This window comes from Martes martes (genome assembly GCF_963455335.1).
Source record: "Martes martes genome assembly, chromosome: 12".
Taxonomy (NCBI): domain Eukaryota; kingdom Metazoa; phylum Chordata; class Mammalia; order Carnivora; family Mustelidae; genus Martes; species Martes martes.
In genome coordinates, this window is record NC_137900.1 from 63,723,859 (window position 1) to 63,749,527 (window position 25,669).

General features: G+C 46.8%; 1 protein-coding gene across 1 annotated transcript in view; it reads right to left on the reverse strand.

The window, feature by feature from the left end:
- Positions 1-11,082: 11,082 nt before the first annotated feature.
- GABBR2 (gamma-aminobutyric acid type B receptor subunit 2) overlaps positions 11,083-25,669 on the reverse strand; it is a gene marked incomplete at its 5' end in the record, with an annotated part of 339,283 nt that continues 324,696 nt past the window's right edge. Inside the window, 5 exons of the mRNA XM_080820587.1 lie at positions 11,083-11,525; positions 14,508-14,625; positions 18,639-18,768; positions 21,271-21,453; positions 23,630-23,854. Coding sequence (XP_080676713.1) covers positions 11,360-11,525; positions 14,508-14,625; positions 18,639-18,768; positions 21,271-21,453; positions 23,630-23,854 — 822 coding nt within the window. The 3' untranslated portion in view covers positions 11,083-11,359. The remainder of the gene's footprint in view (positions 11,526-14,507; positions 14,626-18,638; positions 18,769-21,270; positions 21,454-23,629; positions 23,855-25,669) is intronic.

Genomic DNA, 25,669 nt, shown 5'->3' on the forward strand with positions numbered 1-25,669 from the left:
ATTACTAGAGGTTGGGAGGGAGAAATGAGGAATTACTTTTTAATGCGTACAGTGTCTCTGAGATGAGGAAAAACTTCTAGAAATGTATAGTGGTGATGATTATAGAATACTATGTGCTTAATGGCACTGACTCTCCACTTAAAAATGGTTAAAATGGTAAATTTTGTTATGTATATTTTACCACAATAAAAAATTTAAGTGAAACCGTAAAATACTCAAAGAAAGTAAAGGCAAATATTTATATAATCTTGGATAGAGGGAAGGAAGTCCTTTATGAGCACAATATCAAAAAACAGCACACAGGGATGCCTGGGTGGGTCAGTGGGTTAAATGTCTGCCTTTGGCTCACGTCATGATGCCAGGGTCCTGGAGGGCTGCTTTTACAGTGAGGAGCCTGCTTCTCCCTGTGCTTGCCACTCCCCTTGCTTGTGCATGCGCACTCTCTCTGACAAATAGATAAATAAAATCCTAAAAACAAAACAAAACAGCACACAGAAAGCAAAAGAGTGCTAAACTGACCTTAGAAATATTCCAGATGTATGTACCAGAAAATGTCAGGAACTGCCTAAAAAGACAAGTACAAAAGGAGAAAATGTTTTGAAACACATTTATAACACATGATACTGAATTAATATTTATAAGCAGCACACACAAGTCAGTTAAGCCAAAGAAGCAATGAAAATAGTGGAGAAATAAAAAATCCATTCACAAAAGACTAAGCGTGTAAAGGGCAAAATGTTTCAAACATTTCAGTAATTCTGACCTATAATATTGGTCATATATATATATTTTGGGGGGGGCTGTATTCTTTGTCCCTGGAGTGGGGGCGACAGCCAGGTCAGTCTGCTAGAGGAGGGATTGGAGGAGAGTTGTGGAAATTGGGCCGAGGAGCCCAGATGATAACTTGGCGATGGAGGTCAAAAGTCCTGGGAGTTGCATGTCTTGTGTTTTAGGAGTTCCATTTGTAAGAATTCGTCATAAGAAAAAAAAAAAAATCACAAATGCTTACAAATATGATCACCACAGCGGTACTTACTCCTTCAAAAAACTGGAAGAAATACAACTGTCCAAAAATCTGAAGCTCGCTAGGTAACGATTAAGAACTTTTTGTAGGAGGAGATGGAATGTTATGGAGAATATTAGGTTAACAAAGCAGGTCACAAAACTATTTTCACAACAGTTACTTTTTGGTTAAAAAATGTATATATATACATATGCACATAGACACACACAATTTAAATATATATTTATACATGTATTACATATATTTTGTTTACATACCAAAGATTGGAAAGATGATGCATAATGTCGGTAGCATTTTCTCTAGGGGTGAAGAATACTTTTCATTTTCTTCTTATTGCTTTTCTAGATTTTCCAAGTTTAAAAAATAGAACTTAAATCCTTAGAAAAATGCACTCGTAAGTACCCATCTGTTCCTGTTTTTAAGATACTCCAAAGTTGAATATAATTCCTTGCTTCAAGAATGAGGATCATACAGAATTCTGGGTGTAAAATGAAGAAGTCACAAGGCTGAGAAGTCCAGCAAGGGGATTATCGTCAATAGTGCTGTGATAACCGTACAGTGACAGATGGTGACTACACTTATTATGGAGAGCATTAAAGAAAAAAATATAAGAATGGAGATCATAAACCTTTTCTCCAAGCTCTACTCCTACAGGAAACAATCAGAGTCACATATAAAAAGCAGATTAAGTTAAGGAGCTTTCTTGGAGAAAGAAATCCATAACATCCAACTCTTGGAAGTTATAGTTAAGGACCCAGACTAGAACGCTGTCATTGTGGTGGTGAAGACTTGGAAAGGCTAACGCAGGTTTCTCAACTTTTCCACTCTGTTACAGACTGAAGTGTTGTCTCCTCTAAATTCCTATGTGGAAGCCCTCGCCGTTCCCTCCCCCAGTACCTCAGAATGAGACTATTGTTGAAGATGGGGCCCTTAAAAAGGTAATTAAGGCAAAATGAGGTTCCAATCAGACTGGTGTCCTTATAAAAAGAGAAGGTTAGGACACAGGCACAGACAGGGAAGACCCTGTAAAGACACAGGGAGAAGACAGCCGGCTGTCTACAAACAAAGGAGGCAGGCCTCAGCTGAGATCAGCCTTGTCGACTCCTTGATCTTGGATTTCTAGCCTCCAGAATTGTGAGAAAATAGATTTCTCTTATTTAAACCACCCAATCTGTAATTTGCTTGGCAACCCTAACAAACACACACACACCTTTAACAACAAAATGAGCTCCCGTGGAAACCCGTCCCAAACAGCCCAAAGTGGCTTAGAGCACCCATGAAAACTCTCTGAAGCCTTCTTTTATAAACATAAACAAGTACAAATTCATATCAGACACTTTTGTCTAACATATTTACACTCATTTCCAAAAAGCAAAATAGTCACGCCCTGCTCCCAACCTCCTCTACTTTGAGGGATGTGGGGGAGGGGCAGGGCATAGGGTTCCCAGCTGGGCAGGTGTCAGGAAGCCTGGCCACTGGAATTTTCATTGGCCAATTACAACTTTTCTGGTCTTTGGTTTCTTCATCTGTAATATAGGTATCATAGTCCACCTCCAGGATAATCCCACTGAATGATTGTGAAGACCAAGAGGTAATGATGGAAAATTTCCACGTACATATTCCTAATCTGTAGTAATACCAAGGCTCAGTTTTGCTCCAGAGGAAAATAAAGTAAAAAGGAAAAAAAAATTGAGGTTTTCAGTACAGGGAAACTTCCTTTGATCTGGATACATTAATTGCTGTGTATTCTAATAAATGCACTTCTGGTTATTTCATCAAAATACAGTTAACATCCCTCTCCTCTCCTCCCTTCCTTCTCCAGAGAATACGGTTAACTGCAGGGCAAGTCATCGTTGGAAAGCGACGCCTTGTGGCATTTGTGCTGTACTGCCCCTTGGTATATTGGGTGTTCCCCGTTTTGTCAAAGGGCTTAAAAGAGGAACCAAGCAATATTCCTTTCCCCTACAACATATCCCATACAGGCAGGTTAATAATTTGAGATCCTTTTAAAAAAATATTTATTTATGTATTTTAGAGAGAGAGAGAACAAACAGGGGGAAGGGGAGAGGGAGAGAGAATCCCTAAACAGACTCCCCAAACTGAGCATGGAGTCTGACTCAGGGATCGGTCCCGGGACCCAAAATCACGACCGGAGCCGAAACCAAGAGTTAGCTGCTCACCCAACTAAGCGATCCAGGCACTCCAAAAATCTGACATCCATAAAGTCAATGTATTTTACATATCCCTTCAACCCATTTATTTAGTGAAGGCAAGAGAAATGGGTTTTCTAGCAACAAAATCATATATTTGTGTTCAATATAAGGGTTTATTACATGCACTAACGAACATTAAGCTTCCAGTTACTGAAGTTGTCTTCCTTGTCACATTTTTTCCCTCCTCTTACTACAAGATAATTTCAGTTCTCTTATTAAGGTAGGAGTACAGTCTTATTGAAATATATTTTTTCTTAATTTTAGGCTTTCTGGTCAGCAAAACATTATCATATCCTTTCTAATAGACCTATTTTTGAGTAATATAATTTTCAACTGATAAGCCCAAAGAATTCGTGTTTATTTGGCACATATGATTTTCAGATACATAGGTTTTTAATGGAATTAGTTTCATTTAAACCCATAGTCGTTTACAGATAGGATTCTTGGGCAGTTTTCCTGTAAAACGTTGAGTTAGAGAAACAATGTTTACTTTTGCATGCATACCTCATCATATAACATAATCTCAGAGGTCAAAATAGGCTCCCCAGGGGCGCCTGGGTGGCTCAGTGGGTTAAAGCCGCTGCCTTCAGCTCGGGTCATGATCCCAGCGTCCTGGGATCGAGCCCCGCATCGGGCTCTCTGCTCAGCGGGGAGCCTGCTTCCTCCCTTCTCTCTCTGCCTGCCTCTCTGCCTGCTTGTGATCTGTCTGTCAAATAAATAAATAAAAAAAAAAAAAATAGGCTCCCCACTTACCTGACAGGATCACTGTAATGAATGTTCACCCCGTCAGTAGAAGTTCGCACACCTGAACATAATGGAGATTTGGCTCCACACGTCCAGCATGTATATGACAGCATTTAGCTATAAAATCTTGAAGGAATGGGGGACACCCGGGAGGCTTGGTCAGTTGGGTTGGGTTCGGCTCAGGTCATGATCTTGAGGTCTTGAGTATAAGCTCCACAAGGAGCCTTGAGGGCTCCCTGCTCAGCAGGGAGTTTGCTTCTCCCTCTCCCTCTGCCTCTGCCCCCCATGCTTGTGTGCACGCGCTCTCTCTCAAATAAATAAATTCTTCAAAAAAAAAAAAAAAAGAATCTTGAAGGAATGACTGGACTCTGTGGACGCTGAAAGCTATTTTATATTCCATCTCAAATTCTTTGAATTTGAATGTGAATCAAATTCTGCCAGAGGAACTTTTGTCCCAGGGAAATTTGCTTTTTAATTTATTTTATAGTTTAAAGAATCAAATAACATAAGGGAATTTTTTAGTTTAATTTTCACAAATTTATAAGCCAGAGGAAAAGAAAACTAGAGGTCTGTGTTTTATGTTCTTGGTATGCTTGGCAAGAAGTGTAGCACCGTCATTTAATGGGTGGGCAGAGGAAATCCCACTGGGACATTAAGTATCAAATCCTGGGGGTACCTGGAGTTAGAAGGCCTGAATTTGAATTCTGGCTCCATCATCACTAGATGTGTGACCTCAGACCAGTTACTTAACCTCTCTGTGCCTGAGTTTCTACATCTACATAACAGAGAATAATCGTAACACCTCTCCTGTAATGTTATTACACAATTATGTGAGATATACCATGTAAAGTGCTTAGACAGTATCTGGCTATAGGAAACATTTAAGAAGTGAGAGCTACTCACATCAGAAGGAATTCTACGAATCATAGGTCCTTTGAGCTAGCAGGGACCTCCCAACAGACAATTTGATCCTGGTCATGGCCAAACTCTTACTTTTATTTCAGGCCAGCAGACAAAAAGGTTTTTCTATTTCTTGTTGGTTTCATTAACTAACAGGGGGCCCTGAGTCTCTCAAACGGGAGCTGACTAGATAGCAATGTCCCTTCAATGACGAATAGTGTCCCTTTAACAATGGAAAATGACCTTAGTCCTGGAGAGGTGGTATGGCTCCATGACCCACCAGCTGAAGCGTATCCCAGGGGTTGCCTTTCTTCTTTCCACTGGGTTATTGGGAGCCTACTAGCTCCAGGGCAGGGTGAAGACAGCCTTTGGGTGCTGTTCACATGCACTGCAAATTTTCAGGGAGCATGGGGAGAGAGGGAGAATTGAGATGAACATAGCTGTATGCCATTGTTTCAAATGAAGGTTGAGAGCCATAGAATCTAGCAAAAGTCATCCACTCAAATGCCTATAGAGAGAAGACAGGTAATGATATACAGGAGTGAAGTGGGCTGGGTATAAGGAAAAAAGAAAAACCCCAGAGCAAGCAGGATGATAAATACCAATTGACATTGGCCTTGATGTTGGGTAATAATAGGGCGCGGTATGGCTACGGGGACCTAAAGACAATATGACCTATATAAAGAAGTACCTCTAATCAGCTCAATTGTACTTTTCAAAAGAAACTAGAAATGCAGATTTTATGTACATAATAATGATGACGATAAAAACCACTTGCTAACCAAAGTGAACATATCTGATTCCCCCATATGACATGCACGTTGTCAGACTGCAACCAATGAAATACAGGTCTTTGGGCTTATCCATTCCAGCCTCTCACCCAGTGGAGGAATTCTCTCTCCAGCCTCCCCATTTGAACCCTTCTAGAGATGGGGTGACTCCTCTCTTCCATTATGCAAACTATTAGGCTTTTGGATCCAAAACTGCCTCCCTGGAGTTTACTGAAGTCTGTCCTCCTTTGTCACTTTGAAGCAACGAGGAGTAAGACAGTCCCTTATATGTGATGGCTTTCCACAGAGGGTAATAGTTGTTGTGCCAGGCTTTCCCACTGCCCCAAAATCTTCCTTTAACTGTGTCCCCATGACATGATTTCTAGGCTTGTCCCTGTCCAGTTCCACCTCCTCCAGAACGGCCCTTTAGAAACCGCATGCCAGAACTGGAGATAATGATGGCAGGGAAAGAAATTCAGACCCCTTGTAACTTTCACCACCAGGGATAACCGCTATTCTGATGTCTAATAGATTAGTTTGGCTTGTTTCTGAACTGGATGCTATTGCAATCTTACAGTACAGTACATCCTCTTATGTCTGGCTTCTTTCAGTCTGCATTTTTTTTTTAGATCCATTAATATTATCACATGTAGTTGTAATTTTTTCGCATTGTCACTGCTATATGATATCCCACTCTGTGCATATATTATGTTACTTTTTTTTTCCTGTTCTGTTGATAGCATTTGGTTATTTTCCATTTTTTACCAGCCTGATCATTTTTAAGCAGTGAATATCGTATCCAAGGCTGGCATTTCTCCCCAGAAGGCTGAGCTCCTTCCATCGTGCTTCTTCTGCCCTGGGCTGGCAGAGTCTTACTAGATCTTAGAGGCCTGGGTGCTCCTGATTTAGCGGTCAGGGATCAGGGGTTCGGGGATCTGGGCAATGGGCAACCTGGGCAGAGTTCTGTTTCTGCTGTAGCTTCTCCCATGTTGTTGGCTCGCCTGCCTTTCACTACAGAGAGGGATCCCCTACTCACTCTGTCTAGACCAGAGGGGCTCAGACTGGGGTTTAGAGCCTCAGACAAGGCCATGGATGAATCTTAGAGGTGTGCAAATCTGTAAAATTTTAAAAGGCTGTACTTGTATTTCAAGATAATCTAAAACAAATTTAATAGGCATATTCTGGTTCGTTGGAATCCAGTTACTTCTGATGAAGTAGTTTAAGGAAGTGGTGAAGAGGGCCTGTTCTGGAGTTGTCCCTGTTCAAATTCCCTCCCTGTATCTCAGCTGCGTGACTCAGAGCAGAACTTGGCCTCTGTGGCTGAGTGCCTTTAGCTGCAAAAGGATGGCAATCATCGTTCCTACGCTGGGGTCCCTGCAGATCTAAATGAGATTATGCCCACAAAGCACTTCACCTAGTGCTCAGTGAACATTAGTCCTCAATCACCATTTGATTTTTGTGTATTACCTGGGTGGCCCCATCATTGTCAACGGTTCATGAGAAAAACACAAAGGTGGGTTTAACAGAGAAATGATGTGTGAGAGCCAAGTGAAGGCCAAATGATACCACGGAGCGCTGGATAAATGAAGTTTTCACAGTGGTTTAAATAAAGAAAAGCAGTGTGATAATTGAGTCATCGCACTGGGCAGGCTGAGCTCAAAGGAGCGTGCCTGGGAGCGGTTGGCACTGTGTTCCTGCTGTGAGCCGCAATTTATTTTTCTGCAAAACCTCATCTATCCCATTAAATCCATGTTGCTAATATGATTTTTATTGGTTTTGTCATTTTATTTATTTGCATTGAATTTATAAATTTGTTTTGCTTTTATATGAAAGATGTAAGCATGAGCTTATATTTAGTTTTGAACAAATTTAGATAACTTTATAATAACAATTCAAGTCGACACTGTGTCTTAAAAGGGGCCCCCACTGTTTTCAGCTTTAGAAACACTGCTCTGAGGTTTTTGCATTGGAATTCAGACAGAGGGAAATCAAAGGTATTTCCTTTTGACATGGAGCCCAAACTCACCACGAGCGCCGGATCTCTCCAGTTACAGATGGGAGAAACCAGAATCAAGACAGCAGCCAAGATATCAGGGGCAAAGAGTGCCAAGCTAACAGCTCTTCACCCCCACTGGAGCCTTCAGGCCAGGAGCCCCTCCCGTCTCACCGGCCTTCAGAGCTCTGAGTATGCACTTGATTTTGAGATCCAGGTGACCATGGCGTTACCCGTATTGCCTTCTGAGATTTCTACTTTTGTATTCAGGATCTTTGAGGTTTATGGCTCTGTGGGAGAAAATGTTGCCTGGTACTTAGATAACCTAGATGTCATGGAGCAGAGTTCTCTCCTGGCCAGAATTCAAGAGGTCTGATCCTTGGCAGGCTCATCATTGAGGATCTGGCACTAGAATGCTCCTATACGGGACCAGCCTTCCAGTGAAGTCTGTGGGTCCAGTCCCCCCTCTTCTGGGGCCTGCGTGCTGTCACATGGCCTTGGGCTTCTCCAGCCTGCCTTTGGACACCTTGCCTTGGCTCTATCTGTCAGACCCAGCCACCAACACAGACATGCCACAGCCAAAACAGTTAATTCTGCAAACGTCTCATGGAAGACTGTTCTGAGCCAGTGGGAGGGCCTGCTGCTGGTGGGACACGGATGAGGCAGATAGGACTCCCATCCTCAGGGAGCCCCTGGTCTGGGGTGGGGAGATGGGGCCAGCATGAGCATGTACCCAGGGCTGTGAGAGGGAGAGAGCGTCCTGAGTACAGAAAGTAAGAAGAGAGAGTTTCATGCGGAGGGATCTAGGCGGGTGTTTTGGATGGGACCTTGAAGGATGGCACGATTGGAGTGGAGCTGCAGGCTGAGGGCCCAGTATGGGTGAGTTAGGGACTTCTTGTTTGCAACAGACGGGAACTGGACTTGAACTTAACTAGGCAAAAAGGGTGATTTATTTGGAAAACTGAGAGCCCTTTGCAGCAGGGGAAGGACCCTTCAGGAATAGGATTCAGACACTATCAGGATCCGTCTCCTGATTCTATTTCTGTCCATATCGGCTTCCTTTTTCTCTCTCATGGCTGACTAAATTTCCTTGCGAGGAGGAATCCTGGGAAGAGCCGTACTGACCCGGCTCATGTCACCCCAGCTGACACGGTCGCGGGGCTGCTCTGTTACTGTCCGCCAAAGGGAGGGAGGATGCTGAGGAGGCACCCCAGAACTGTCCCCCGAGTTTCTGAGCAGAGGAATAGGACCTGCTCGGACCTGCATTTTGGGACGAGTAGGCATTAAAGAGGACAGTTTTTTTTTCTTTTATTCATAAAAACAAATTTGCAACAATTTATTAAAAATTGATACCATGCAATAGGGGTACGAGAAATTCCTCATTTACATTTGATTCTGGCAGTCCCGGTCTAATTTAAAGCGTTTGTGCACTAACGTCACTGGAAAATGCCTTCAGGCTGAAGCCTCTTCGGAAATGTATGGTGTGTTTGCTGCATATAAAAGAACAGAACCGTTAGATAGCTAGAGTCACTTCTGTGGGTCTTGTTATTTGCAGGGAAATTTAAAAAAAATGGGTGAACCTACAGTATCATTAAGACAGAAAATGTACTTCGTGGGTGAACCTAGAAGACTGTGCACGGTCAGGGGTCACAACGGGTTACGGACGCACACACTCACCTCCGACTGTCCAATACTTTTTGTTTCTTTTTGTTTCCTGCTATGCTGGAATAATATTTCTACAGGTATATTTTTTTTTGTGTGTGTATACATTATGTACAATGAATTATCTCCTTCCCTTGGAAAAACTAATGTGGTCCTTTAAATTAAATCTGGTTTTGGTGAAATCAAGAAAGCAAGTCAATACTGGTAATACACAGTGAGTGACAACACCGATTTGTAGTGCCTAAAACAGACGATGACTTCAATTTGACCTGTGATGTGTTGACATTTTTTTTTCCCTAAAAGCTACAGTACCTCCATAACCTCTCTTTGGGGGGGGGGGAATGCTATGCTACGTGAAATCGGGTGTTTTTGAAATGTTGGCGATGATAAGATTCCTGTGGGCCCTTTTGTCAAAGTCTGGTGGTGACAGTAGTATATTCCTGACTTCAGTGGTCTGGGAAGAGATTATTGCCTGCCTGTTGAAGCTGCCATTAGGTTTCTTTAGGGAGTGAGCGACCGCTTGGTTGTGCAGACGTCCTGGACGCTGTCCTTCAGGCCTTTCTGTAGCAAAGAATGAACCTGTCTAGGAATGTCACAAAAGTCGTCGGGAGCCTCTCTCCGCCAGGTTATCCTGGTAGAGGGCTGTGCTGGGAGCTTCTTTGGGACAAACCCCTGGCGGTCGTGAGGGCCGAAGGTCACGGTCATCCTGATTCCTCACGGGTCACGGCTGCTTCACTGTTTGGTACGAAGCTTTTCTGGACAAGATCAAGTTTTGATCCTCAGAGAGACCCTGTGAGGTAGGCAGGACGGGGGTTATCTCAACCCCAATTTGTTGGGGAGGGGAAACGGAGGCTCAGAGAGACAGTAGGGACTTTCCCAAGGTCAAGAAGGGAGTCATCCATGGAGTGAGGACTTGAGCCCAGGTCCGTCTGACTCCCAGGCCAGTGCTCTCTGTTCGGTTGAAAGGGAAGAGTGATCTTATGAATGAGAACCAGTGTGTTGACTGGTCACCTCCGTGACCCCCAAGGGCGAGCTCCCGGGCTTGTCCGGATGGAAGGCCACCTTCGGGAAGCCAAGGAGAGCCCTCGGCTAGCAACTCTCTCCCTACGACTACAGGGATGTCTTCTAGCAGAATGCCCGATTCACTTTGGTCAGAAACAAAGCCAGTGGAAAAAAACCAACCCCAGCCAGCCCTTGGGCCCTGATGAGAGGTTAAAGTGCACAGTCTTTCTTTAGAGTGTTTGCTGGAAACAGACATTCCATGATTAGCTCGGGTGGTCCCCCTGATTACTGGAACACCTGATACAAACACAAGGACATGGCCAACGTGGTGGGTGCGTGACCGACTGTCGGTGAATGCTGCAGAGCGGGTCTGCAATGACGTGCCCTAAATCCCCACGGTCCCGGAATGGGTGTTATTGTGTTAATGTGTGGCATTTATTAGAGAGTAAGGTCCCACCGGGAGGCATGTGAGTCAGCCTGTTCCCGTACCCCAGCCCTCGGGCCGCCTGGCTGCCCGGCAGACTCCCTGTTCCAGGAAGGCTGGGGTTGGCTGCCCTGGCGGCTGGGGGCCGGGGTGCCCTGACTGCCTCCTACCCCAGAGGGGAGAAGGGCTGGCCTGGGGGTGGGGGCACAGCCAGGGATGTGTGTGCAGAGGCAGAGCTGGTTTCTCCAGAAGCCCCTTGCCTCTTCTCAAGGCTGCTCAGGGACACTCGGTGACTTCTAGCTGGAGTTCTTGTGATTCACTCCTTGTCTAGGATTTTTTTTTTTTTTTTTGCAAAGTTTCAAAATATCCCAGCTCCTCCTTCTTCGCAGACATTAAGGAAGAAGTCATTTCCGTTCCTCTTCTTTGTGAAAGAATAAAAACTTCACAAATAAGGCGCGAGGTCAGGTGCCAAGTGCCCCCATCCTGTCCACCTGAGTGCCATCGAGCAGTCCCACAAGGCCAGCCGTGGCGCCCAGCGGCTCCGCAGCCAGAGCTGACAGTGTTCCCGTAGCCTCTGCTCCGTGTGGTTCTGTCATGGGGGAGGCCCCGGCCCCAGGCCTCCCACCCTTACAGGCCAGAGACCATGACTCGGAAGGAGGGTGGCACGTGTCTGTGGCGGGGGCTGGCGGTGGGGCTGACGCAGGGGCTCACACAGCTGGCGTCCACGCCTCCGATGGATGGGAGGTAGGCGTGGTGGAGAATGGGGAGCTGGAGGGACAGCCGGCGCTGGATGCTGTGGCGGGGAGAGAGAGAGAGAGAGAGAGGAGAGAGAGAGGGAGGGAGGAAGGGTAGGGGGAGAGGGAGAGAGGAGTTTTAGTGAAGGCTATCTGGCCGCTCACCAGAATATTCCTTGGACTGTCCTTGGCTAAGAAGCTGATGGTGGGAGACCAGTTATCCCGAATCCAAGATCTGTCCATCCCATCATCTAGCCATTCACCCATCTAGCAGGTATTTAATGCAGACCTACACCTGCCAATGACTGCCCTGGGAGGAAACAGGGAGATGGACTCAGCAAAGGGGACGCAGTCCTCCTGAGCCTGCAGCGATTCCTAAGAACGGGTTTTGCTTATCTCATGGGGCTTTGCTGCCGGACAGTTCTCACTCTACTCTCTCGAGCCTCCAAATGGACTGCAGGGCTTCTTGCTGCTCCAGCCTCCTCATTGGCTCCTCTGCCCCTGCCTTGCCCAGGACCTCCGCCCTTCGTGCTTGGCTGACTTTAGTAGGTTCTTTCCTGGTCTTTTAGCTTCTTTGATGACTAGTGTCATCTTTCCACCTCTAGGGCAGTATTTTATTTGAGGCTGCCTAAGATCTTTTTTCTAATTCTCCAGGTGAAACTTCTACCCACTCACCGCCCAAACCCTACATGGTCGGCTAGTTTCCCCTAAAACACTGCTAAAGGCCACTCTTGCTTGCCTTTGCACACAATTTTCCCCCAGCCTGGAATACTCTCTCTACCTCCTGATCTGATGAACTCTTTCCCCTTCACTATCCACTTCAAACTCCTCAGAGAGTGGGCTCCTTCCTTCTCTGAGCTCCCAGAGTTCTGGGTAGATTCCCAGAAGCACAGCCAGAAAAGCCCCAAGGCAGGGCAGAGGCAGGGGTGGTGTGTGACTCATGGCAGGGTGTTTGTGTGTGTGTGTGTGTGTGTGTGTGAGAGAGAGAGAGAGAGAGGGAGAGAGAGCGAGTGAGCGCCAGTGGGGGGTCTGGGCTCTTCCCAGGTGCATCTTGTGTGGTTCTCTCTTGTACCTGGCAAGCTGCATTCTCAGTATCCTTAAGGCCTCCCTGTGTCCTCAGTGCCTCACCTCTCAGGTGGGGACCTCCCCTCACCCCCAGATCTTCACAAAAACCCAGTAAGTAAAAGAAGTATTGCCATTCTCCACTATAATGACTAGGGAACGGTACAGAGTTTATGTAACTTGCACATGAAAACGAAGCCGGAAGTGGGGAAGGTGGGTCTCCTGCTCCTTCTGGGAAAGGAGCTTGGTGAGGGAGCGCTGTGAGGGAGGCAAATCAACTCACAGGGGGCCACCTCATCTCAACAGGTGTGCCCTGGTGTGTATTCATGGCACCGATGGGGTCCTGAGATGGAGGGGGACAGATGCAGTGCCCCCCCCATTCTCTGTGCACTGGAGAGTTTACCAAGGACACCTCACAAGTGCTTAAGAGGTTAGTGTGTTGGAGATCTCCTTTTGAAATTCACCTTGAACCTGTCTGTGTACTCTGAGCTATGATTGACCCCTGAATGCCGGAGGGTGCTGGCAGAGTCCAGGGAAAGGGTTGCTGAGGAATAAACTCTGAGCTGGAAGGACTATAGGCCTGAGCAAGGTGGCCATCTGTCTGAGGCTCTCAGAGCCATGGTACTTTTCTGTCTGCTGGGGTCCCATTTACACAGTCATTCATTCAACAGCCACTTGCCAAACACCTACTCAGTGTGGGAGCCTGCATTCAGTACAAAGGAGACGGGAGGGATGCACACCTTATCCTCAAGGTGCTTACACTCTCGTGGAGGGTACTCATAAGTAAACCATTGACGACTGTCATAGAACCAGAATGATCATTCTGGAGTGTAAGCCAATGAAGCCTTGGAGCTAACTGGGTTGAGAAGGCTATTGGCCCTAATACCAAATGGCCTCAAATTACACTATAGTTGGTGATTTGGCTAGATGATGGGATGGACAGATCTTGGATTCGGGATAACTGGTCTCCCACCATCAGCTTCTTAGCCAAAGACAGTCCAGGGAATATTCTGGTGAGCGGCCAGATAGCCTTCACTAACTTGTCAGCTTGTCTGCTGCTTGTCACTTCCCGGGGAGCAAGTTTCAGTGTTGACACTTCTTTCTTCCTTCCTTTCTTTCTTAAGATTTTATTTATTTTATTTATTTGAGAAAGTGAGCCCGGGGAGTGGGGGGGTTGGGCAGGGGGTGGTAGGGGCGGAGGCAGAGGGAGAGAGAGAATCCCAAAGCAGGGCTCCATCTCACGACCCCGAGATCACAACCTGAGCTGAAATCAAGAGTTGGACGATTAACCGATTGAGCCCCGAGGGTCGGCAGCGCCAGGGTCGACATTTCTAATCTCTGCTTCTAAGCCGCTATGAGCAAAGGAAGAACTCAAAATTGCCAGTGGGAACAAAGCTAACAGAGATGTCCGGGTCCTCGCTTAGATGCCACCTTCTCACTGAATCTCCTCTGATCACTCTATGCGAGGTTACAATCCCTGACTGCTTCCCCTGCTTTATTTTTCTCCAAAGCACCTATGATGTAATACACTAGATGCTGCTTTTTAAAAGAAGTTCTTGTGCCACGGGTAGAATATAAGTTCTGCACACGAAGGGATTTTTGTCTGTTTTTTTCACTTCTATGTCTGACACACAGTAGGTGTCGGTGAATAGTTGTGCAGTGAGTGCATTTAGCAAGGTTAAATTTTATATATAATGAGGGCACTGTGCCTCGGTGGGCTTGAGGGTCAGCAGACCTGGGTTCAAATCCCATCTCCTGCACTTCGGAACTGGGTGGGCATTGACAAGTCCCCTCCCCTTTCTGAATATTCATTTTCTCATTTGTAAAATGAGGCTTGTAATTTGACCTGTGTCATGGGGTTGCTGTGGAGTTTAAATAAAATAAGGCACGTGAAAACGTGAAAACGCCGGGCAGACTGAAATTGCTGTGCGGGACTAACACGCTCTTCTTCTCCTAATTCTCAAGGAGAAAGTACTTACTGTTCTGGGGAGTTGATATCTTCTATAGGATCTTTGCATGTTCGAGAGGGCTCTGTTGTGTTCCACTGTAGCTGGGGATTTTGATCGAGGTGATTTTTTAAAATGGCCTTTCCCCCATCTGAATGCAAAACAACAAGATCACAACACATTCTGTTAACTTCATTTAAAAAAACAAAAATGCAGTCTTTCTAGGATGCTGCCCAAGGAGAGAGAATGCAAAAGAGCCTATTATCCCTTCAGAGCTGTGGTTTCTGCAGTAGCTCTCTCGGGACTAAGGCAGTGAATCTAGAAGCTTCTAACCAGGGATGGAAATGGCATCCTAGGGACTTCCTTTCTCCAAGAAAAAATCTAGTTATCCAATGTAAGCAACATAACTTGGAAATGAAAAGTTCTAATATAAAGGCCTTTTTCACTGGTGCACAGGGATATGATGACAGAGGAAATAACCCTCCAAGGTAAAAAATATATATCCATAAGACTGCCACGGATGGAAAAGAATAATAATAGTCAGTAAACTGCTGGTGGGAGTACAAGTTGGCATAATGTTTCTGGGGGGTCACTGTCAATAAGCATTGAACACTAAAAAAAAGTGTTCTATCCAGAATTTTTACTTCCGGGATGTATCCCAAGGAAATAATGAGATTATGCACAAGATTTTCAAATCAGCATTGCTCGTAATATAAAAGGGTTGGGGCTAATCTGAGTATTTCCAGTAACAATGGATTAGTTACATACTCATGCGTGTATGGGGCCTCCTTTCAAAGAAATACTGTGTAGCCACAAAATGTGGTGATGTGCATGCTTTTGCAACCCTCTGTGCTTCAGAACTATCTAGAGAGATTTAAAGAAATATTAAATATAACCCCCCTCCCCCAGGGATCTGGAGGAGCAACAGGGTTTAGTTGTCTTTCTGTAGTGTGTGACTTTGTGAATGTCATCTTGCCCCCATGTGAGTCCAGTGGATCCTCTTTATTCACGGATTCTGTATTTGTGAACTCGCCTACTTGCTAACATTTATTTGTAACCCCCAATCAATACCGGTAAGGCTTTCACGGTCATTTGCTGACACACACAATGCTGAAAAATATACATTGACTTCAAGGTCAACAATACTATAAACACGCCCAAGTGCAAGACGGCTGTCATGTGCCTGATGGAGAAAATACATGGCTTAGATGGGCTTCGTGCAGGCACACTTTATAGCACTGTTGACCATGAGGTCAATGTTAACGAGTTGACACTGTATATTAAATAAGACGTCTTCGAGCAGAAACACACATACAACAAAGTTATGTCATGGGTTGATCAAATGTCAACCCGAGAGAGCCTTGCAGGAACCAAACCCTGTATTCCCCCTCAGGAGCAGTGGTTTAGTAGTCACTCGCTAATTCATGGTTCACAGCAACTTTATCAGAGACAATCACCATGAATAATGAGAGCCGACTGCGTATCCTTACGATAAATCCCAAAACTGGAACTGTTGGGTCAGAGCAATTTCTATTTCAACCGGCAATGTTTCCTAACTGTGTCCTCAAACTCTCTGTAACTTTTTGGTTTCTTGTCTTTGCCAGTCTCATTGGTGAAAATGGTATCTCACTCAAGATTTCATCTGCATTTAAAAAAAGATTTTATTTATTGATTTGGGAGAGTGAGAGAGAGCAGGAGCGGTGGGACGGGGGAGGGTCAAAGGGAGAGGGAGGGTCAGAGGGGAAGGCGGGTCAGAGGGAGACTCCATTCCGGGAACCCTGAGATCATCCCCCGTGCTAAAGGCAGCCACTTAGCTTAACCAGCTGAGCCACTCAGGTGCCCTCATCTACATTCTCTTAATAAGGAGTGAGCTTGAGCGTCTTTTCATAAGCATATGAATCTCTTGCACTTCCTTCTGTGAGAACTCTCTTTTGCCCAGTTTTCTTCTGTGTTGCTCTCTCTTTGTAAATTAATTTACATATAATTATACATATTTCATATAAATTATATAAATTTCTCCTTATATGTAAGAAAATAAGCACATTACCTGAATTATAATATTTTTTGGCTTGGTTTGATTTTTTTGATGACTTATGATGGCTTTTGTGTTGTTAAAAAATTCTTTTTTACAATTAAATTTATCAACTTTTTCTTCTGTGGTTTCTGTGTTTTGCATCAAATTGAGAGAGGCTTTCCCGTCTCTGAGATTATTAAAAAAAAATTCTCCTGTGGGTTTTTTCTTTCTTTTTTGTTTTGTTTTGTTTTAGTTCTTTCATGGTTTCACTTTTTACATTTAAATCCTTTATACATCTGGACTTTATTTTTGTGTGAGGTGTGACATAGGGATTTAAGTTTATTCTTTTCCAGATAGCTATCCACTTATCCCCATTAAATGTATTGAATGATTCATTTCCCTCCACTAATTTGAAATGCCCACTTTTACCAGATACTAAAATTACTGTGAATAATTTTTATTCTTTCAATTGACTTGTAACTTATCTCAATTCAAACATTTTTTTTGCAATCATCCCACCCTAACCCTAGCCCTAAGAATTTCATAATTTTTAAAAAATTTTTTTAAAGATTTTTAATTTTATTTATTTGACAGAGAGAGAGATCACAAGTAGGCAGAGAGGCAGGCAGAGAGAGAGAGGGAAGCAGGCTCCCCACCAAGCAGAGAGCAGGATGTGGGGCTTGATCCCAGGACCCTGAGATCATGACCTGAGCCGAAGGCAGAGGCTTAACCCACTGAGCCACCCAGGTGCCCCTCATAATTTGCTTTTATAATAAGAATACTTAGGATTTAGGTAATGAGAATAAAAGAAACTATAAACAATAACAAAAAAAGAAACTAAAGATTTTTCATTGATTTAAAAATAATTTTATAGCAAATTAATGAATAAATACTGACAAAATGCCAGCAACAGAGAAGTATACTAAATGAATCCTTTCTCACTTTGTACTTACTGTTCCTTTTCACATAGGTGGATACTGTTAACAATTTCATGTTTGTTCTTTCAGACTTTAGAAAAAATGCACTTAGCACATGCACACACAGACGTGTACAGATGTGTGTGCATTTATGTGTATCATGCTCGCCTTCATCTTGCTATTTTCACTGGGAGGGCTCTCCATATCTGCATGAATAGATCCGCCCCATTTCCTAACAGTTGTATTACGAACCTTGTTTGGCTGTATAATAATGAATGAAACTGCCCTAAACGATGAACATTTATTTTATTTTTTTAAGGGTTTTATTTATTTATTTGACAGACAGAGATCACAAGTAGGCAGAGAGGCAGGCAAAGAGAGAGGAAGGGAAGCAGGCTGCCCGCCGAGCAGAGAGTCCGATGTGGGGCTCCATCCCAGGACCCCGAGATCATGACCCGAGCTGAAGGCAGAGGCTTAACCCACTGAGCCACCCAGGTGCCCCTCTACGCACTCTTTTGTTTGTTTGTTTTCCCCTCTACGCACTTTTTTTTAAAAGATTTTATTTATTTATTTGACAGATAGAGATCATAAGTAGGCAGAGAGGCAGGCAGAGAGAGGGGGAAGTAGGCTCCCCACTGAGCAGAAAGCCCGATGCGGGGCTCGATCCCAGGACCTTGGGATCATGACCCAAGCCAAAGGCAGAGGCTTTAACCCACTGAGCCACCCAGGTGCCCCACCTCTACTCACTCTTAACGACACTGGTGATCTCTGAAAATGTGGCCGAAATGTAGGCTAAACCTGGGTTGTGTTATTTTGGCTGGCATTTCCCAAGTGGTTGGTGAGATGGAGTGTCATGTCATATCTCACTGACCATTCCTGCCCGTACATCGAGAAGGCACATTTGAAACTGTGAAATGTCGCTGGGAGAAGTAAGGTAAACTCTTCATTAAGAACACTGTGCCCCCAGTCAGATCCCCGGGTTGCTGGCCATGACATGTACGTGTGCCACCGGAACCCAAGAGACCGAGGGACAGAAGCCCCGGGTCTAGGCAGGGTAGGACTCCAAACTGACCCCAAACCGTGGATGCCAGATGCTCCAGCTCTGCCTGCATGGCTTCAGGTCACCCCCCCCCCCCGCCCCAAGCCTCAGTTTCTTCATCAGTAAAGTGGAAGATGGCCAGCTGGTGTCTGATACCCAGGTCCCCATGTTCCAGGGACCCCGCCTCCTCCTACCTGTGCTCTCAGTGAAGTTTCCAAGGTTGAGGATGTCATTGAGTTCTTGGTAGTGGTTCTGTTTAATGTAGGTGGTCTTCTCTGGTGTGTCCTGCAGCTGCATAGTGACCTCTTCCAAGTCTTTATCCAGCTGGAAGACAAAGGCTCCAGCTGAGTCAGAGGCCCGGGCCCAGCCCCTTCCCCAGCTCCCAGGGTCATGGGACTGGGCCTCAGGTGGGCCTCGGGAGGGCACCCAGAGCCAGAGAGGCCCCGGTGCTGGGGACGAGCTGCAGAGGGCCCCTGCTGGCTGTTGCTGCAGGAAGGGCTGGGGTGGGGGGTGGGGGTGCCTGGGCTTCGCAGTGATGCGTTCAGAGCAGGCTGGCGTCTTGAGGCAGCATCTGGGCCAGCCCAGGGCGGCAGGGCAGGAGAGGGTCAGACGCGGGCTCTGAGGTTGGACAGGTCTAGGGACAAACCCAGGGCTGCCCCTTACTGTCTGTGGACTGGCTCGCGAGACTGAGTCTCAACTTCTTCATCCGCAGAATGCAGTAATCACAGCACCCGCCTCTGGTTACTGCGGAGATTCAGTGAGGCAACGCACTCAAAGGTTAGCCCAGTCCCTGACACATCGTAAGGCTAACCTGCTACAGGAATAAAAGTGCCATAATTATCGTTACTGATGCCCCGCAGGGCCCTTGCAGGGGAGGACCCTTGGGCTGGTCAGGTGTAAGCCTCACAGAGACGCCGAAGCCTAGGACAGTAGGGGCACCTCTAGAAGACAGACTGCAGCTGCCTTCAGGTTATAGAAAACTCAGGTGCAAGCCCTGGGGCAGACTAGCCCTTGAGAAGCCTGGTGCGTGTGTGTGTATACGCGTGCTTGCATGTGCACGCATGCGTGTGTGTGTTGGGGGGGAGGGGGTGGTAACTGGGAAAGGCAGTGGACGTTCTACTATAGTGTAAGGAAGTTATAAACTGTAAAGTGTTGTTCTGATGTCAAGACCTCAGCCATTAATTTTTAAATACGTCTTCGCGTGGAGGAGGAGAGAGATACCGTTTTCTGTGTGCCTCAAACAGCGGGGCTAGGAGCAAAGGAGGCCAGATTGTGATTCCATTCCAGGAAAAACCACCCAGCACTTTAGGGATTTTGACAACGGCTTCGTTTTCAGGTTTCCTGAAGTGAGGAACTCTTTACTGCTGGAGTGTGCAAATAAAAGTCAAACGTCACGTCAGGGTCGTTCTACTCAGAGAGGGGTCTGAGATTAAGACCGAATGAGCAGTGGGCTCTGAGGGACAGAAACCTTTCCTCCTTTTCTCTGGTGACCAGTGGGAGGGAGGGCTATCCCATCCTAGAGCAGTCAGGCTTAGATGCATGGACAACTATGCTGTAGATCTTTGTGACAGACTAATGTGAGTTCCCCAAAAGGCTACTGAGTCTAGCAAATACACATATGGAATGCCCAGTCCCATCTGAATTTCAGATAATGTGTCTTTTTTTTTAGTGCCAGTATATCCCAAATACTGTCTGGGCCATCCTTACACAAAAAGTATGCTTGATTGCCTGAAATTCAAACATCACTGGGACATCCCGCATCGACTCTGGCAACCCCGTGTCTCACACAGAAGTGTGACCATGCAAGTTCTTGCCAAGGTAACCGGGTAGACCCCAAAGGCACACAATTTTTGTATCACTTGCTCATCCCTTGTGTGGGCTTCCTCTTCCCCTCCTGCGACTGAGAACAGGACGCGTCTTCCCCTCAGCTTTAACTGTCCCCGTGAGGAAGGCACCTTGGGGAGTGGCAGACAGCAGGAGGGAAGGAGCCTCACCCAGTCATGGCCACGGAGGCAGAGCTGTCTGCCAACTTGGACCCATCTCCTTAGGGCCATTAGGTGAGAGAGAAATGTTTTCTTTGGGCCACTTCATTTTGGGGCGTGTTTGTTCCAGCTACTTAGCGAGTTATCTGACTGACACACTCTCCTTCGTTTCTTCCCCGTTCCCCTTGTCGAAGGAGGGTTTCTCTGGGAAACATGTAGCCTACACACCAGAGACCAGTCACATCCTTGGACACAAAGACAGAGGTGAAGAAGGGGAAGGTAATTTGTTCTCCTCTCCCAGGTAGTAGAAAGTCCAGAACCGGAGGTCTGGCTTAGGCCTAAAGGAATCTAGTTATGGCCTCTCTGGAATACTGAAGAACCAGTTAAGGACCCTCAAGAGGACCATGTGGTTCACCTCAGCAAGCTCTCCTGCCTGAGAAGCTTCTCTTCCCTCCCTTCTGTCTTGCTGTACGTCATATGGATGAGGGTGGTTGTTGGGTTGGGAGAGTGAAAAATCAAAGGTGGGGGGTTCTGCACACTTAGGAAGCTCCTACAATCTGGGAGCTCACAACTTTCCAAGAACTCCTTTCTTCCTGAGGACGTCTGGAATCGGGGCACAGCTGGAATCCTGAGTCTGGGCCAGGCGAGCGGCTTCCGACAAAACTGCCTCTGCCTAGTTTATGTCCCCGCTGGTTCTCTCCGCTGTAACCCCAGCCCATGGGACCGCACGGCCTGATATGGGGGGAGTCCTGGGTAGGGGTAGTGAGGTCAGGAGCAGCAGCCCTGGGGCAGAAGGATGCAGCTGGGAGGCTGGGGCCGTGGCCGACGGTGCCCAGGGAGCTACCTCTGTGATCTTCATTCGTAGGCGATGGTTTTCAGACTGCAGGCCCTCCAGGCGGGACGTGCTTGCTTGGTTCACGCTGGTGACTGAGGTGGATGTTTTAGAATCTTCCTTCTTCTGGTTCTGAGTGAACTGGAATCGCCTGTTCTGCGTTGCCGCGTCTGGGTTTGTTCTCAGGGTGATGAGCTGAAAGGACAGGTAGGGCTGAAGAGAGAAGCCCGGGGTCCTCCCCTACATGCTCCCCTACACGCTCCCATCCACACTCCCATCCACGCTCCCATCCACTCCGGCACAGCAGGTCCTGTGTTGGAGGCGGCAGGTGCACAAGCTCTGGGCTTAGGCTTGTCTCTGCCACTCGCTTGCCTGTGACCTTGGGCAGGCCCCTCCCCCCTGCACAGAGTCTCAGTTTCCTTCCTCGTCAGCAGAAGTCTGGTCTCCCGATCCTGACTCCACCTGCCTCCCAACCACCCCTCGGAGCCCACCAGCGCCTCTCAGGCCTGATTCCAGCTGAGCCTCGCTCTGCCTTAGGCCTCGTTCCACATGGAAAATAATAACCCCGAGGGTGACATGGAAGATAACGGACGGAGGCGAGGGAAGGCTCCTGCTTCTTAGAACCACGGGTGAGTGTTGAGGACAGACTTGTGACTGGCTCGGTCATGGACAAAAGCATTGTTACAGAGGAGAAAAGGCTCTCACTCATCCTCATCTCACTCATTTATTCAAAAAACACTTTTGGTCTGAGGTAGTCTCTGGGTCTGCCCTGGAGAGAACGGACTGGGTGAGGCAGGGCCCCTGTCTGCCAGGACCCCACAGTCCAGAGGCCAGAAGTATCAAGGGCAGGCTGGGCTCTGTGGGGCTGAAGGATGGTGAGGGAAGGGAATTCTGGGTGGGGGTAGGGGGGAGAAGAGACATATTCAAAGCAGGGGGCCTGGGGCTCAGAGTGCTTATGGAGAAGGGCAGTCTGGATGGTGGGGAGACTGGGAGTCTTTGGGGAGACTGGAGGAGTCTCAAGGGTCCTAAAAGGCAGCCTGGTATTGGGCACTTGAATCTGGAGCCAGAAGGGCAATGAGGAGCTCTTGAAGGTGACAGAGGAGAGTGACATGGTCAGGGCTGAGCTTGGAACCATCTGGCATCTTTGACCAGAATGAGAGAATGTCAGAGTGCAGGCAGAGAGGCCTTGGCGTTGGCCTGAAGCCTGGGCAGGCGTTGACAAGCAGAGAAGGCAGGCATATAGGACAACAGTGCTCCAGGAAAGTCGCTGCTTGGGGACTCACGGGACGGAGGTGCCATGGGCCATCTGTTTAGGGCACAATGGACCCTGACTGATCTCTGGTCCCCCGTAATCCAAGGCACACCCTACCCCACTTGGGCCAGTAATTCCTCCCACCCTATCTCCATCTCCCATTCTTCTCTGATGCCGAGAACAGCCTACTGCAGGGGCTCCTAAGATGCCAAGGCCTCTGGTTCACCTGCCTGCCTCCGGGAAGGATAAGGTTTGAAAAACACCTCTCAGGCTGGCCTTGAAGATCAGGGCTTCAGGTGAATGGAAAACGTAAGTGGCTGTTGAAAGTGGTTATTTATTCCTCTTTACCCACTAATGCTACTTCTGAGGTTCCATCTGAAGGATGGAGCCAGAAATGGGAATCATGTGCTGTGTAGAGAAAAGAAGTTCATTTACGATATAAAAAATCTGGGAACGACGGTAATGCTCATCAATAAGGGAATGGAGTGGACAAGAAAACATGGAACATCTCCCATCAGTGGTGGTTATGACTGCGAAACACAAAGGAGAAATTCACCGTGGAAAAGGCAAACTATAAAACGATGTGTACGTTATAATCACAGCTGTAACTGAGAAAGCATCACTGCCTAACCATTTAAAAGATACAGGGGGGTGGGGCAGGAGCCTGGGTCTTTCAGTTAGTTGAGCATCTGACTCCTGATTTCAGCTCAGGTCACGATCTCGAGGTCCTGGGATCAAGCCCTGCATCAGGGCTCCACGCTCAGTGGGAAGTCTGCTTGTCCCCCTCCCTCTGCTAGTTCCTCTACGCTCTATTGCTCAAATAAATAGATAAAATCTTAAAGAAAAAAAGACTGGAAGGAAACACACAAAAAATATGTAGTTTTTAGTAAAACAAAACAAAACATTAACAGTGATTATTTTTGGGTGGTGAGACTCTGAGATTTCTGGAAAATTCGATTTTTACTTGTTTGCATTTTCCAAATCTTCCATGTGAACTGTAATCATCCCAAGTAGAGAAAGCATAAAATGGCTAGGAAGTGGAGGAAACCAGTAGTGCCCTGGGCAGGAGCATAGGCCAGACGGCAGGATGTTGCGGGGGGTGGGGGAGGCAGGCCGTACCTTGGGCACAAACACCAGGCAGAGGGTGATGGTGCTACAGAAGATGATGACCAGGGCGACGATGCAGAACTGCACGTTGGGCTGGTCCCGGGTCAGGAAGGAGACGGCAGCTCCAATGATACACATGATCCCCACGTTGTAGACACTCATCCCGATGTACTTGCTGTCGTTGAGGGCAGGGATGCTGACGTTGCGCGTCTCCCAGGCCAAGAAACACCCAAACAACTGAAATGGTGAGTGGAAGGAGCAATGGTCATTATCATGTGGTGGCTGGCACATACCTGCTGCTCTGAGAAGGGGGGCTGGCAGCTTTGCGTGGCCAGGTCTTCTGGATATCACCTTCACTCTCCACTGGGGTCCCTGGGTTGAATTACATTGAGGAAAGGCCCACTGGGGGTGTTACAACATCCAGTTCTCCTTTGCCACACCACTGGTTTACATACAGCAGGTCATAGTGGAAAGAGCTCCCAGACATGATCTTGACCATCTCCCCTCACTCTAGAGAGAGCCCCGAGGCCCAGAGAGGAAGGGGCTTGTCCAAGGCCACACAGTCATACAGTGGCAAAAGTAGACTGTATTTCCAGAACTTCAGTCCAGTGTTTTTGTCTAATAAGGCAGAGCCCCTGTGTCTATTACCTCTCAATGCACAAGGTCACTCACAATAGAGACTGCATAACCTAACTTGTCCTCGAAGCCAGGTGTGATGTAAGAGTAGGTTCAGGACAGGGCCATGTAGGTGGGAGTGGTGTGTACAAGTTCTGGGAAGGATCTGTAAAGGGAAATGGGTATCTATAAAGTATCTATAAAGGGTGTTCCTTTCCCTCCTTCTGTGATGGGTGGAGCTTGAGCAGCCATCTTAGACCAAAAAGTCATCTGAGTCTACAGTGTGGGAGCTGTATGGTGAAGATAGGTGAGCTGAGATTCTGGGAGCCCCCCACCAGCCCTAGACTGCTCATCTGAGAAGGAAGTTAACTATCTCTTTAATCACTCTAATTTTGGGTTTTCTATTACCTGCAGCTCTATTCCTAACCAATATATCTCCCAACAGAAATGGACAAAGTAGAGGTCCAATGTGATTTGAAGCAGGGTGTGTAGGGTTTAGCCTTCATCAGTGGTCTAAGAGGAGGGCTGGCTAAGGAAGAAATGCAGACGGAATGCCAGGAGGAATGGTGATGTGGGTGAGTGGGGGAGGAGCTGACCAGGACTGCTGGTCATGCAGGGGCTTTGGCTGCATTCCAGCCCTTCCAGGAGGTCTTTCCTCAAAGGCCCCTCTTCCCTCTGACCTCACCACTGCAGCTCAGGGCATGCAAAGCTGCACGAGCCATCTAATATCACACTGAGGGTTTGTTTTCAGGTTTGACGTAGTAGGGCAGCATGATGCCATGTGCTGGAAGGGTGGGTGGTAGAAGGCTGGAGGATCTGGAATCTCTGGGCAAGTCACTTTGCCTCTCAGGGCCTCAGTTTTACTGTCTGTGGAATGGGGATAACAATAACACCATCTCACAGAGTTTGTATCCAAACGAAATGGGGGAGATGGCTGTAAAAGCATTTTGTAAACCGAAGTGCCCAGGACAAGAGTTGGTTAAACGTTATTTTGTTAATTGGTATTATTTATACAACCACGGTTGCTTTCCTCTCTTTTCCTCTAAGCATATTGTCTCACAGATTAATTCTATTGAAATATTTTTTAAAATATTTTTTTGAGTGATCTCTACACCCAACACGGGGCACAAACCTACAACCTCAAGATCAAGAGTCACATGTTCCACTGACTGAGCCAGCCAGGCGCCCTAGACTGATTTATTTTTTAAAGATGCCTTTTAAATGGGGAGCCAGAAGCCCAGGAAGCAGATACCAAGGAAGGGAAAGAGTCCAGCAGCCTTGGAAAGCTTGCTTTGTGCTGCTTTCTTCGTGTGTAGTCCCTTCAGTCCCACAGTGGGGGTGTGCTGGCTGGGCCTGGCCATCCACGTCTCCCAGAGGAAGAGGAAGAGGCTGGACCTGCCCAGGGGACCACACCAAACCATCGCGAGAGTTGCTATC